Below are 13,851 nucleotides of genomic sequence, written 5' to 3' on the forward strand. Positions count from 1 at the left end.
TATTGGGCCTACATGGGCCATAAGGGAGAAGAGGAGGGCCGGCCAGGGCAGGCCACGCGCCCCCTCCCCCCCTAGTCCGAATAGGACAAGGAAGGGGGGGCGCCCCTCTTTCCTCTTTCTCCCTTCCTCCTTCCTTCTCCAACAAGGCAAGAGGGGGGAGTCCTACTCCCGGTTGGAGTAGGACTCCTCCAGGCGCACCCATAGGGCCGGTCGCACCTCCCCCTCTCGCTCCTTTATATACTGAGGCAAGGGGCACCCCATAACACACAAGTTGATCCTCGTGATCGTTCCTTAGCCATGTGCGGTGCCCCCTTCCACCATATTCCACCTCAGTCATATCGTAGCGGTGCTTAGGCGAAGCCCTGCGTCGGTAGAACATCATCACCGTCATCACGCCGTCGTGCTGATGAAACTCTCCCTCAACGTTTTGCTGGATTGGAAATCGAGGGACGTCACCGAGTTGAACGTGTGCAGAACTCGGAGGTGTCGTACGTTCGGTGCTTGGATCGGTCGGATCGGGAAGACGTACGACTACTTCCTCTACATTGTGTCAACGCTTCCGTTGCCGGTCTACGAGGGTACGTAGACAACACTCTCCCCTCTTGTTGCTATGCATCACCATGATCTTGCGTGTGCGTAGGAAATTTTTGAAATTACTACGTTCCCCAACAGCAGCTGCGTCTCCGGCCCGCCCAGGACGAGAAGCCCATTTTCTGTCATGATTTTTTGTCATAGAAGTAGGAGCCCACCACATCTATGATGATACCGGGTTTTATCACAATTATCATCATAGAAGTATCATAAGCATGACAGGAAAAAAATCGTTCGGCCCAAAATGTCACGGATGTGTCTTTTTTTGTAATGTGTATAGCACCTCGTTGTACTAGTGAACATCTTATCTCTAGATTCAACCCTTTAAATTTAGAGATAAGACCTTATCTCTAGATTTAAACGACATGTGCCTTGGGGAATGGTGCAGCCAGTCCATTTGGGTTGTAGCCCCACCCCTCGGTGCCCTTCCCAGATCATTGGGCCCCACGGTGGAACCCCTAGAACCTTCTAGAACCTTCTCGGTACTCTACCAAAAATTCTGAAACTTTTCCAGAACCCTGAATATGACTTCCCATATATAAATCTTTACCTCCGGACCATTCCGGAGCTCCTCGTGATGTCCTGGATCCCATACGAGACTCCAAACTACTTTCAGACTTTCCACTATTAATATCTCAACATGACCCTAGCGCTACCAAACGTTAAGCGTGCGACCCTATGGGTTCATGAATCATGTAGACATAACCGAGACACCTCTCCGGTCAATAACCAATAGCGGGACCTGGATGCCCATATTGATTCCTACATACTCCACGAAGATCTTTATCGCTTGAACCACGATGTCAAGGATTCAGATAATCTCGTATGCAATTATTTTTGTCTGGCGATATGTTACTTGCCCAATATTCGATCGTCGGTATCTCATACTTAGTTCAATCTCGTTCTGGCAAGTCTCTTTAATCGTTTCTGAAGGAAATATGCCCTAGGAGCAATAATAAAGTTATTATTTATATTTCCTTATATCATGATAAATGTTTAATATTCATGCTAGAATTGTATTAACCGGAAACTTATTACATGTGTGAATACATAGACAAACAGAGTGTCACTAGTTTGCCTCTACTTGACTAGCTCGTTGAATCAATGATGGTTATGTTTCCTAACCATAGACATGAGTTGTCATTTGATTAACATGATCATATCATTAGAGAATAATGTGATTGACTTGACCCATTCGTTAGCTTAGCACGATGATCATTTAGTTTGTTTCTATTGCTTTCTCCATAACTTATACATGTTCCTATGACTATGAGATCATGCAACTCCCGAATACCGGAGTAAACAAAGGCTGGATGAATTATTTATTACTAAACATGAGCAAAAAGCAAAGAACAAAAATAAAATTGGGTTGCCTCCCAACAAGCGCTATCGTTTAACGCCCCTAGCTAGGCATGATGATTTCAATTATGCTCACATAAAATATAAGAATTGAAACATAAAGAGAGCATCATGAAGAATATGACTAGCACATTTAAGTCTAACCCACTTCCTATGCATAGGGATTTTGTGAGCAAACAACTTGTGGGAACAAGAATCAACTTGCATAGGAAAGTAAAACAAGCAAATCTTCAAGATTTTCAACACATAGAAAGGAAACTTGATATTATTGCAATTCCTACAAGTATATGTTCCTCCCTCATAATAATTTTCAGTAGCATCATGAATGAATTCAACAATATAACCATCACATAAAGCATTCTTTTCATGACCTACAAGCATAGAATTTTTATTACTCTCCACATAAGCAAATTTCTTCTCGTGAAAAGTAGTGGGAGCAAACTCAACAAAATAACTATCATGTGAGGCATAATCCAATTGAAAATTAAAATCATGATGACAAGTTTCATGGTTATCATTATTCTTTATAGCATACAAGTCATCACAATAATCATCATAGACAGCAACTTTGTTCTCATAATCAATTGGAACCTCTTCGGAAATAGTGGAATCATTACTAAATAAATTCATGACCTCTCCAAATTCACTTCTATAATTATCACAATAAGATTCAACATCCTCCAAAATAGTGGGATCATTACTTCCTAAAGTTGACACTCTTCCAAACCCACTTTCATCAATATAATCATCATAAATAGGAGGCATGCTATCATCATAATAAATATTCTCATCAAAACTTGGGGGACAAAAAATATCATCTTCATCAAACATAGCATCCCCAAGCTTGTGGCTTTGCATATCATTAGAATCATGGATATTCAAGGAATTCATACTAACAACATCGCAATCATGCTCATCATTCAAATATTTAGTGCCAAACATTTTAATGCATTCTTCTTCTAGCACTTTGGCACAATTATCGGAATCCTTATTTTCATGAAAGATATTAAACAGATGAAGCATATGAGGTACCCTCAATTCCATTTTTTTGTAATTTTCTTTTATAGACTAAAGTAGTGATAAAACAAGAAATTGAAAGATTCAATTGCAAGATCTAAAGATATACCTTCAAGCGCTAACCTCCCCGGCAACGGCGCCAAAATAGAGCTTGATGTCTACTACACAACCTTCTTCTTGTAGACGTTGTTGGGCCTTCAAGTGTAGAGGTTTGTAGGACAGTAGCAAATTTCCCTTAAGTGGATAACCTAAGGTTTATCAATCGCGGGAGGCGTAGGATGAAGATGGTCTCTCTCAAACAACCCTGCAACCAAATAACAAAGAGTCTCTTGTGTCTCCAACACACCCAATACAATGGTAAATTGTATAGGTGCACTAGTTCGGCGAAGAGATGGTGATACAAGTGCAATATGGATGGTAGATAAGGGTTTTTGTAATATGAAAATATAAAAACAGCAAGGTAGCAAGTGGTAAAAGTGAGCGTAAACGGTATTGCAATGCTAGGAAATGAGGCCTAGGGTTCATACTTTCACTAGTGCAAGTTCTCTCAACAATAATAACATATTGGATCATATAACTATCCCCCAACATGCAACAAAGAGTCACTCCAAAGTCACTGATAGCGGAGAACAAACGAAGAGATTATTGTAGGGTACGAAACCACCTCAAAGTTATCCTTTCTGATCGATCTATTCAAGAGTCCGTAGTAAAATAACACGAAGCTATTCTTTCCTTTCAATCTATCCTAGAGTTCGTACTAGAATAACACCTTAAGACGCAAATCAACCAAAACCCTAATGTCACCTAGATACTCCAATGTCACCTCAAGTATCCGTGGGTATGATTATATGATATGCATCACACAATCTCAGATTCATCTATTCAACCAACACAAAGAACTTTAAAGAGTGCCCCAAAGTCTCTACTGGAGAGTCAAGATGAAAACGTGTGCCAACCCCTATGCATAAGTTCACGAGATCACAGAACCCGCAAGTTGATCACCAAAACATACATCAAGTAGATCACGTGATATCCCATTGTCACCACAGATAAGCACATGCAAGACATACATCAAGTGTTCTCAAATCCTTAAAGACTCAATCCGATAAGAAAACTTCAAAGGGAAAACTCTATCCATTACAAGAGAGTAGAGGGGGAGAAACATCATAATATCCAACTATAATAGCAAAGCTCGTGATACATCAAGATTGTGCCAAATCAAGAACACGAGAGAGAGAGAGAGAGAGAGAGAGAGAGAGAGAGAGAGATCAAACACATAGCTACTGGTACATACCCTCAGCCCCGAGGGTGAACTACTCCCTCCTCGTCATGGAGAGCGTCGGGATGATGAAGACGGCCACCGGCGAGGGATCCCCCCCCCCCTCCGGCAGGGTGTCGGAATGGGTCTAGATTGGTTTTCGGTGGCTACATAGGCTTGCAGCGATGGAACTCCTGATCTAGGTCATGTTCTGGAAGTTTTGGTATATATAAGAGGTTTTGGCGTCGGGAACAAGTCAAGGGGGTATCCGAGGCGGCCACGAGGTAGGGGGCGCGCCCAGGGGGTAGGGCGCGCCCCCACCCTCGTGGTGGCCTCAGGACTCTTCTGGCCCATCTCTGGTACTCCGTGGGCTTCTTTTGGTCCAAAAATGATCTCCATGAAATTTCAGGTCAATTGGACTCCATTTGGTTTTCCTTTTCTGTGATACTCAAAAACAACGAAAAAACAAAAACTGGCACTGGCACTAGGTTAATAGGTTAGTCCCGAAAATCATATAAAATAGCATATAAAGGCATATAAAACATCCTAGATGGATAATATAATAGCATGGAACAATCAAAAATTATAGATATGTTGGAGACGTATCAATAGTGTGATCAAAGCATATGGTTTTATACAGACTTTTGGAGAAGCCTGTATTTACAAGAAAGTGAGTGGGAGCTCTGTAGCATTTCTGATATTATATGTAGATGACATATTGTTCATCGGAAATGATACTGAATTTCTGAATAGCATAAGATGATACTTGAATAAGAATTTTTCAATGAAAGACCTCGGTGAAGCTGCTTATATATTGGGCATCAAGATCTATAGAGATAGATCAAGACGCTTAATTGGACTTTCACAAAGCACATACCTTGATAAAGTTTAGAAGAAGTTCAAAATGGCTCAAGCAAAGAAAGGGTTCTTGCCTGTGTTACAAGGTGTGAAGTTGAGTCAGACTCAATGCCCGACCACTGTAGAAGATAGAGAGAAAATGAAAGGTGTCCCCTATGCTTCAACCATAGGCTCTATCATGTATGCAATGCTGTGTACCAGACCTGATGTGTGCCTTGCTATTAGTTTAGCAGGGAGGTACCAAAGTAATCCAAGAGTGGTTCACTGGACAGCGGTCAAGAACATCCTGAAGTACCTAAAAAGGACTAAGAATATGTTTCTCGTTTATGGAGGTGACAAAGAGCTCATCGTAAATGGTTATGTTGATGCAAACTTTGACACTGATCCGGGTGATTCTAAATCGCAAACCGGATATGTGTTTGTATTGAACGGTGGGGCTGTTAGTTGGAGCAGTTCTAAATAGAGCGTCGTGGCGGGATCTACATGTGAAGCTGAGTACATTGCTGCTTTGGAAGCAGCAAATGAAGGAGTCTAGATGAAGGAGTTCATATCCGATCTAGGTGTCATACCTAGTGCATCGGGTCCAATGAAAATCTTTTGTGACAATACTGGTGCAATTGCCTTGGCAAAGGAATCCAGATTTCACAAGAGAACAAGCACATCAAGATACGCTTCAATTCCATCTGCGATCAAGTCAAGGAGGGATACATAGAGATTTGCAAGATACATATGGATCTGAATGTTGCAGACCCATTGACTAAGCCTCTCTCAGGAGCAAAACATGATCAGCACCAAGACTCCATGGGTGTTAGAATCATTACAATGTAATCTAGATTATTGACTCCAGTGCAAGTGGGAGATTGAAGGAAATATGCCCTAGAGGCAATAATAAAGTTGTTGTTTATATTTCCTTATATCATGATAAATGTTTATTATTCATGCTAGAATTGTATTAACCGGAAACTTAGTACATGTGTGAATACATAGACAAACAGAGTGTCACTAGTTTGCCTCTACTTGACTAGCTCGTTGAATCAATAATGGTTATGTTTCCTAACCATAGACATGAGTTGTCATTTGATTAACGGGATCACATCATTAGAGAATAATGTGATTGACTTGACCCATCCGTGAGCTTAGCACGATGATCGTTTAGTTTGTTGCTATTGCTTTCTCCATAACTTATACATGTTCCTATGACTATGAGATCATGCAACTCCCGAATACCGGAGGAACACTTTGTGTGCTACCAAATGTCACAACGTAACTGGGTGATTATAAAGGTGCTCTACAGGTGTCTCCGATGGTGTTTGTTGAGTTGGCATAGATTGAGATTAGGATTTGTCACTCCGATTGTCGAAGAGGTATCTCTAGGCCCTCTCGGTAATGCACATCAATATAAGCCTTGCAAGCAATGTGACTAATGAGTTAGTTGCGGGATAATGCATTACAAAACGAGTAAAGAGACTTGCTGGTAACGAGATTGAACTAGGTATTGAGATACCAACGATCGAATCTCGGGCAAGTAACATATCGATGACAAAGGGAACAACTTATATCGTTATGTGGTTTGACCAATAAAGATCTTCGTAGAATATGTGGGAGCCAATATGAACATCCAGGTTCCGCTATTGGTTATTGACCGGAGACGTGTCTCGGTCATGTCTACATAGTTCTCAAACCCGTAGGGTCCGCACGCTTAACGTTCGGTGACGGTCGGTATTATGAGTTTATGTGTTTTGATGTATCGAAGATAGTTCGAAGTCCCGGATGTGATCACGGACATGACGAGGAGTCTCGAAATGGTCGAGACATAAAGACTGATATATTGGATGACTATATTCGGACACCGGAAGAGTTCCGGGGGTCACCGAATAATTATCGGAGTGCCAGGGGGTTATCGGAACCCCCGAGGGAACTAATGGGCCAACATGGGCCTTGTGTGAGAGAGAGGAGGGGCCATAGGGCTGCCCTCCTGGGAGTCCGAATTGGACAAGGAGGGGGCGGCACCCCCTTTTTCCCTCCCTCTCTCCCTCTCTTTCCTCCCCCCTCCTTCTTCCTAGTTGGACTAGGAAAGGGGGAGTCCTACTCCTACTAGGAGGAGGACTCCTCCCTCTCCTTGGCGCGCCCCAAGGCCAGCCGGCCTCCCCCTTGCTCCTTTATATACGGGGTAGGGGGCACCCTAGAACACACAAGTTGATTGTTTCCAGCCGTGTGCGGTGCCCCCCTCCACCATAATCCACCTCGGTCATATCGTCATAGTGCTTAGGCGAAGCCCTGCGCCGGTAGCTTCATCATCACCGTCATCACGTCGTCGTGCTGATGAAGCTCTCCCTCGACACTCAGCTGGATCAAGAGTTTGTGGGACGTCACCGAGCCGAACGTGTGCAGATCGCGGAGGTGTCGTACTTTCGGTACTAGGATCGGTCGGATCGTGAAGACGTACGGCTACATCAACCGTGTTGTCATAACGCTTTCGCTTACGGTCTACGAGGATACATGGACAACACTCTTCCTCTCTCGTTGCTATGCATCACCATGATAGATCTGTTACTAAGTTTATATATGCTTGGGTCTGTCCATCACATCATTCTCTTAATGATGTGATCCCGTTATTAAATGACAACTCATGTCTTGGTTAGGAAGCCTTAACCATCTTTGATCAATGAGCTAGTCTAGTAGAGGCCTATGTACCAAGGACACAGTGTTGTTTTATGTATTCACACGTGTATATAAGTTTCCGATCAATACAATTCTAACATGAATAATAAATATTTATCATGAACAAGGAAATATGATAATAACCAATTTATTATTGCCTCTAGGGCATATTTCCAACACCAGGTAGTGGCGTGCGACTCACGAAACCAGTAGTGTGTTCATTTAGCCCACAACATAGCTAGGTAGTAATTAGTGGTGTGTTGAGTCTCTAACATCCCACCAATAAAGCCCGTGGCTGGTAGGTTGTTGGGCCCACATGGCAGTGGTGTAGTTACCTGCTTGCATGTCACCGTGACTCCATAGTGGTGGCGTACAAAATTTGCCCACACCACAGATATTTTAGAAAAATGACGATGGCTTCGATTGAAAGTGGTGCCCCGCCAATTAAAGGTTGTGTAGAAGCATTCTGCACTAGTGCACTGCATAACATGTCAACCCATGCCTTCACTGCCCGCTTCAAAATTCATGCAATCGATCCGATGATGTGGAGCACGTTCACGCCAGAAACGGTCAGAGCTGACATTATAGCTCTATAGCATTTGGAAATCTATACCTACTATTAAGAGAATAAGTATTCTTGGTCTGTCATGCTATTTTATAGAAACCCCCTTGAAGTTTCTTGTAAACAACCCGCAGTTCGGTTCTAAGTCAAATTTTCACTTTTGCAGAAAACCCTCTAATGTTACTGGTAATCAACCCATATGCTAGTTTTAAGTCACATTTTCTGTTTTGCGGGAAACCCCTGATAATTGGGTTAATCAACCCGCATATATCAAATATTTTTGTAAAATATTCATATCTTATAAGCCTTACCTTCGAATTTAACATGCTATATATGAAGTTTGATTAGAAAAGTATTTAGAATCTAAATATGATGTTATTTTACCAGTTAACCATTTTAAAAAGTGCTATGTATGGTGCAACATCAATCAACCATGCATGATCTGGTTTTCTTTCATATGGTGCCAATCCGGATTAGAAATGAACACCTTAGCAAAACTAAAATTGGAGACAAACAAATCATCTATAATCACGCAAGCACGCCTCGCCAAAACCTTATAGGAAAAAAAAATCAGATTTCTCATGTTATGCAGAAAGATGTCTTAGAATTGACAACATTTAAACGCATTGTGATTCTGTGAGCACTGAGGCCATCGTCGGCGGGGGTGATAAGAGGATAATGACATCACAGATGGTATGGCATGTGCTTGAAATAAAGGACGTGGATCTATTGGGACTTGAGTTGTGGTTATTGCATCAGGGGAGTGTGGTATTTTTTTTTCTGCCGTGAGCTCTGTTGCAAGTAAATATACTTTAAAAAATCCGTGCAAGGTTTTCATGTTACATGATCGGTGCGGGTTGACGTACGTGCATGCGAGCGTTCGTTCGGGACTTCGTTCTCCTCAGTCGGTTGCACGCAATATCGCCCGGAGCCGATTCGCCCGCACGCGCGGCTAAAGGCTGCCAACATCGGCAAGGTCGCGGATTTCGTTGGCCCCGCAGCGCTCTCGGCGCAGTGGACACCGCCGGCGCCGGGCAATGGCCACGTCGTCGACGCTGAGCCAGACGCAGCGGTACGCCGCGGGTGCGCTCCTCGCGCTCGCGCTCCGCCAGGCGCAGATCCACCAGCGCGTCCTTCTCGGCTCCCACGGCCTCGACGAGGGCCCGGACCCTGAGACCGTCGTCCTCTCCAGCGACGACCCCGACGGCCGCGACCTCTGGACCCACGACTCCCGCGGCCTCCTCCGCCCCGTCCTCCGGTCACCCCTCTCCCCCTTCCTCTCACATGCGTGCTCCGTCTCTTGATCCGGCGTGTCATGGTGCGCGCGTCGCGTTTCAATTCTCAGGTTTCTCGAGATCGACCCCAAGGCCTGGCCGGGCGTGGAGAAGACGGCGGCGACCTCCCAGCCCAAGCACCACATTGGAGCCGTACGTGCCAACAATGCCGCGTCGTCCGCGTTGAATTCCGCCCCCATTTCGACGTATCGTGTGACGTTTCCTCGCGCGCGCAGTTTCTCCGGAAAGTGTTCGAGGACGAAGACGACGGCGAGAAGGCCGCCGCCGATAGGTCCGACCTCGAGCTGGCGCTCGCCAAAGCCGTCGACGCGATGGCGATGGGCCTGGAGAACGACGTTGCACCAGACGACCTGTTCAACCAACACGTGCTCGGCGCCGACAATGACGAAGAACCGGCTGACGATGGCTCGCCGTCGTCGCCGGGCGGCGGCGGGCGCTCCAAGGACTACCGGAAGATGGCGGTGCTGTACATGCTCCTCTCAGCCTGCGTGGCGGACGTGAACATGGGCGAGGACGGCATGGGGTCCCCCCGCATCAGGAAGGGCTACGACGCCCGCCACCGCGTCGCGCTCCGGCTGATCGCGACTTGGCTCGACGTCAAGTGGATCAAGATGGTAACCAACCACCATTCCCCCAGAATGCGCATAATGAAGCAGCGTGCTAGCTAGTTCCTACCGTGCTGAATTTTTTCTTTGGCGTCGAACACCTTTGGCATTGTAGGAAGCTGTCGAGATAATGGTTGCTTGCTCTGCTATGGCTGCAGCGAAAGAGGAAGAGAAATTGCGTGAAAGTACGTCGCCGAGAAGCAGGTGGCAGAAATGGAGGCGCGGGGGGATCATCGGCGCCGCCGCCTTGACCGGAGGGACGCTCATGGCCATCTCCGGGGGTGATGATTATGTTACACCGTGTCGAAAGCAATCTTGATGACATCTCTCCGCGATCTGCTGAACTAGTTAACTGAATCTTTTTACAGGTCTAGCTGCTCCGGCGATTGCTGCAGGGTTCACTGCTCTTGCTCCGACGTTGCACGCACTTGTCCCTGTGATAGGGGCTAGCGGATTTGCTGCTATAGCTACTGCTGCTGGACACACCGCTGGCTCAGTAGCAGTTGCCGCATCATTTGGAGGTGTGCCTTCCACATTTTGCTCCATTAGATTAGATGATGATCCACAAGTATTTAATCATCCACAGTAACTAATCGTCATCTTTGGTTGGAATCAGCTGCTGGAGCTGGGTTAACTGGTTCCAAAATGGCCAAAAGAATTGGAGATGTGAAAGAATTCGAGTTCAAAGCCCTCGGCCAGAACCATAACCAGGGTGTAGGTGTTTGTTCTCTTTCAGCTGTACACTGGTCCATCCAATGCACTGTCTTGCTGCATTTTCCTTAACAATTACTCCCTCCATAAAGAAATATAAGAGCGTTTAGATCACTATAAGAGCGAATAGTGATCTAAACGCTCTTATATTTCTTTACGGAGGGAGTACAATGCTGTTTACTGATAAGATGAACTGGGTTTCATGGGGGTTTTTTTTTCACTTGCAGCGCCTAGCAGTCTGCATCATGGTTTCTGGATTCGCTTTTAATGAAGACGATTTTTTAAAGCCGTGGGAAGGATGGAAAACTAACTTAGAGAGGTACATTTTTCTAATACAGTAGCAGTTGCTGAGCACAGCTCTTCTTATTTATATGCCCATTCCTTAGCAGCATATTCTTATGCTTTAATGTTGCAACAACCAACAAGTAAACAAACGCCAGAAATTAGATTTATGATAGAAGAAATTCAGATAACATGGATAGAGGTGAGTTCCACGTAATTCATTTTCTAGCAACAGGCTTGCATTGAGTAATTGTTTTCAAGAAGAATCTTACCATGCATAACTAGACACCCTTTGCAATTCTCACTGGCACTTGGCAGGTACATTCTTCAGTGGGAGACTAAGCATATAATTGCCTTGAGTACAGCAATACAGGATTTTCTGGCATCAAGTAATGTTAACGATTCATGCATAATGTGCATTCCGCCTACGCTTTAAATAATTTTATTAAGAGTTTCGGTTATCACTGCAGGATTTGCAATGGAGCTGATGAGGGAAGGTGCGATGCAGACTGTGTTAAGCGGTATAATTTCAGCATTTGCATGGCCTGCTACCTTGGTAGCTGCTGCAGATTTTATTGACAGCACATGGTCCGTTGCTATTGACAGGTGCCTTCCTCCACTATTTCGTAGTTTATTGTCCTTTCTAACTTAGCCTGCGTTCTTGTAATCTTTTCTACCTGATAAATCTAGTAGATGATTCCAGATCAGATAAGGTTGGGATAATGCTTGCTGAAGTGTTGCTCAATGGACTGCAAGGAAGCAGGTACCCATACCTGAATCATACCTGCAATCTAAATGATTCAGTAAACCCTTGTGTCTGCATGGAGCTAATTGTCTCCCCCCATGTCACAATCATTTCCAGGCCTGTCACTCTCATAGGTTTTTCACTCGGTGCGCGTGTCGTGTTCAAATGTTTGCAGGAATTAGCTCTTTCGGGCAATAACGGTGCGTATCCTGTGTTTTTTTTCTAGACCATGCAGGAGCATAATTAAGTACATAACTGTAAATGTTAGCCAATATGGACCGCTTGGAGCTGAGGAACTTTTCTGGTTTACATGAACATTTTGCGAAAGCTTCTTATTCGAAACGAGCCCCGCGCGCTAAATGTCTACCAATATGGAGTCAGTTGTTTATTCAGCTGACAAATTGAACATGAACAGAGGGAATCGTCGAGAGGGCTGTGCTGATAGGTGCACCGATTTCAGTTAATGACGAGTTGTGGGGGCCTGCCAGGAAGGTAAGGGCAGTAGCTATTCTGACCTTCTTCTCCCAAGAAACCACCAGAATTATTCTTATTGGTATGAATTGAAGAGAGTCATACTATCAGGCTCTGCATCAACTGGGAAGTTTGTATGTGAAATCCTACACAGCTGAACCCATATGTACGCATGTGCAGATGGTTGCTGGAAGGCTTGTGAACGTGTACTCCACCAAGGATTGGATCCTCGGCGTCACTTTCCGGGCGAGGTAACTCGTAACCCTGAATGCTCTTCGTTTTCCGTCGAAAAGAGAGGGGGGGAAACCTCGGCCTCTGCATCGAGTGATGCACGCAGCCCTCTGAGTGCTCTGACAAACTAGCCTCTCGTGCAGTCTGCTCACGCAAGGTTTGGCTGGCATCCAAGCAATCCAAGTCCCCGGAGTTGAAAATGTAAAAAAAGTTATAAGACTTTTTAGATCACTACAAGAGAGTACTTTTCTTGACTAGGTTGCTCCTCGACTCACGCAGGTTGATGTTAGCGAGCTCGTCGTGGGGCACTCCTCCTACCTGGGACTCATGCAGCAGATCCTGGAGCAGCTGGAGCTGAATACTTACTACCCGGTGTTCTCCCCCTCCACGCCCAGGTCCAGCACGCCCAGATCGAAATAACCGCGATGAACTTGTGCTACTCAGGAACGGTGTTATCTGTGATGAATGTAGTCACCAAAGGCTGTAGCTAATAAAGGAAACTTTTGTTGTAAGGGAATGGAAAAACGATCGGGGGTACTTGTAGTCTGTTTTATCCATAAGTCTCAGCATTTCCATAGAACTTTTTTTTTAGATAGCTTACCAGGCTTGACGCCTGGTTCCATAGAACTGTTTGACTAGCGAAATACACATGCGAGTAACACGGTGAGTTCAGAAGATATGTCATTTTATGACGGATTAAACTGTTGAACTCAAGATCTGATCGCATCCCTTGTGTTATTCATGTCCAAACAACAGTGGTTAGGAGCAACATTTTCGGGTTTGAAGATTGGTGGGTTGAGCATGAGAACTATTTGTCCCTCTATGCCTCCAGTCCATACATTATACAGATGTTGCCAAGAGGATTGATGCTAAATTGAAGATCCTGAGAAAACATCTCAAACCATGGGTCAGGTCTTTATTTGCGCTGGAGGAAAAAATTTATGCCAATGCAGCGATCTCCTTGTTCGATTCGGTTGAGAACTTTAGAGATCTATCCCCCTCTTGTCCTTAAGGAGGGACTTAATAGAACATTTAAGGGCAACTCCATCGTCAGTACAGGGAATTCTGACTTAAAGACTATTGGCTCAAGCTTCGTGGGTTTCAGGGCATCGTCGCCAATTCTTGGTCCGCTACTGTGACGCATGGAAATGCTATGTAGATTCTCCACCACAAGCTGTACAAGCTCGCCCACGCTCTTCGCTCTC

The 13,851-nt window shown here is 44.8% G+C and overlaps 1 protein-coding gene across 1 annotated transcript; it reads left to right on the forward strand.

The window, feature by feature from the left end:
- The first annotated feature begins 9,343 nt into the window (after nucleotides 1–9,343).
- Nucleotides 9,344–13,296, forward strand: LOC119286961 (transmembrane and coiled-coil domain-containing protein 4-like). The gene is made up of 15 exons (XM_037566465.1): nucleotides 9,344–9,564; nucleotides 9,652–9,733; nucleotides 9,817–10,215; nucleotides 10,322–10,487; nucleotides 10,575–10,727; nucleotides 10,823–10,920; nucleotides 11,145–11,236; nucleotides 11,518–11,588; nucleotides 11,670–11,805; nucleotides 11,903–11,962; nucleotides 12,062–12,144; nucleotides 12,360–12,436; nucleotides 12,596–12,666; nucleotides 12,790–12,847; nucleotides 12,926–13,296. Exons 1-15 carry the CDS (start codon nucleotides 9,344–9,346, stop codon nucleotides 13,064–13,066), a joined length of 1,908 nt encoding a protein of 635 aa, XP_037422362.1. The 3' UTR covers nucleotides 13,067–13,296.
- The last annotated feature ends 555 nt before the right edge of the window (nucleotides 13,297–13,851 follow it).

This window comes from Triticum dicoccoides, chromosome 1A, assembly GCF_002162155.2.
Source record: "Triticum dicoccoides isolate Atlit2015 ecotype Zavitan chromosome 1A, WEW_v2.0, whole genome shotgun sequence".
NCBI classification, from domain to species: domain Eukaryota; kingdom Viridiplantae; phylum Streptophyta; class Magnoliopsida; order Poales; family Poaceae; genus Triticum; species Triticum dicoccoides.

Coding starts and splice junctions, on each gene's coding strand:
- LOC119286961 (XM_037566465.1), top strand. CDS start 9,344: ATGGCCACGTCGTCGACGCTGAGCCAGACGCAGCGGTACGCCGCGGGT. Junction 9,734..9,816: donor CCAAGCACCACATTGGAGCC/GTACGTGCCAAC, acceptor TCGCGCGCGCAG/TTTCTCCGGAAAGTGTTCGA. Junction 11,237..11,517: donor TGGAAAACTAACTTAGAGAG/GTACATTTTTCT, acceptor GGCACTTGGCAG/GTACATTCTTCAGTGGGAGA.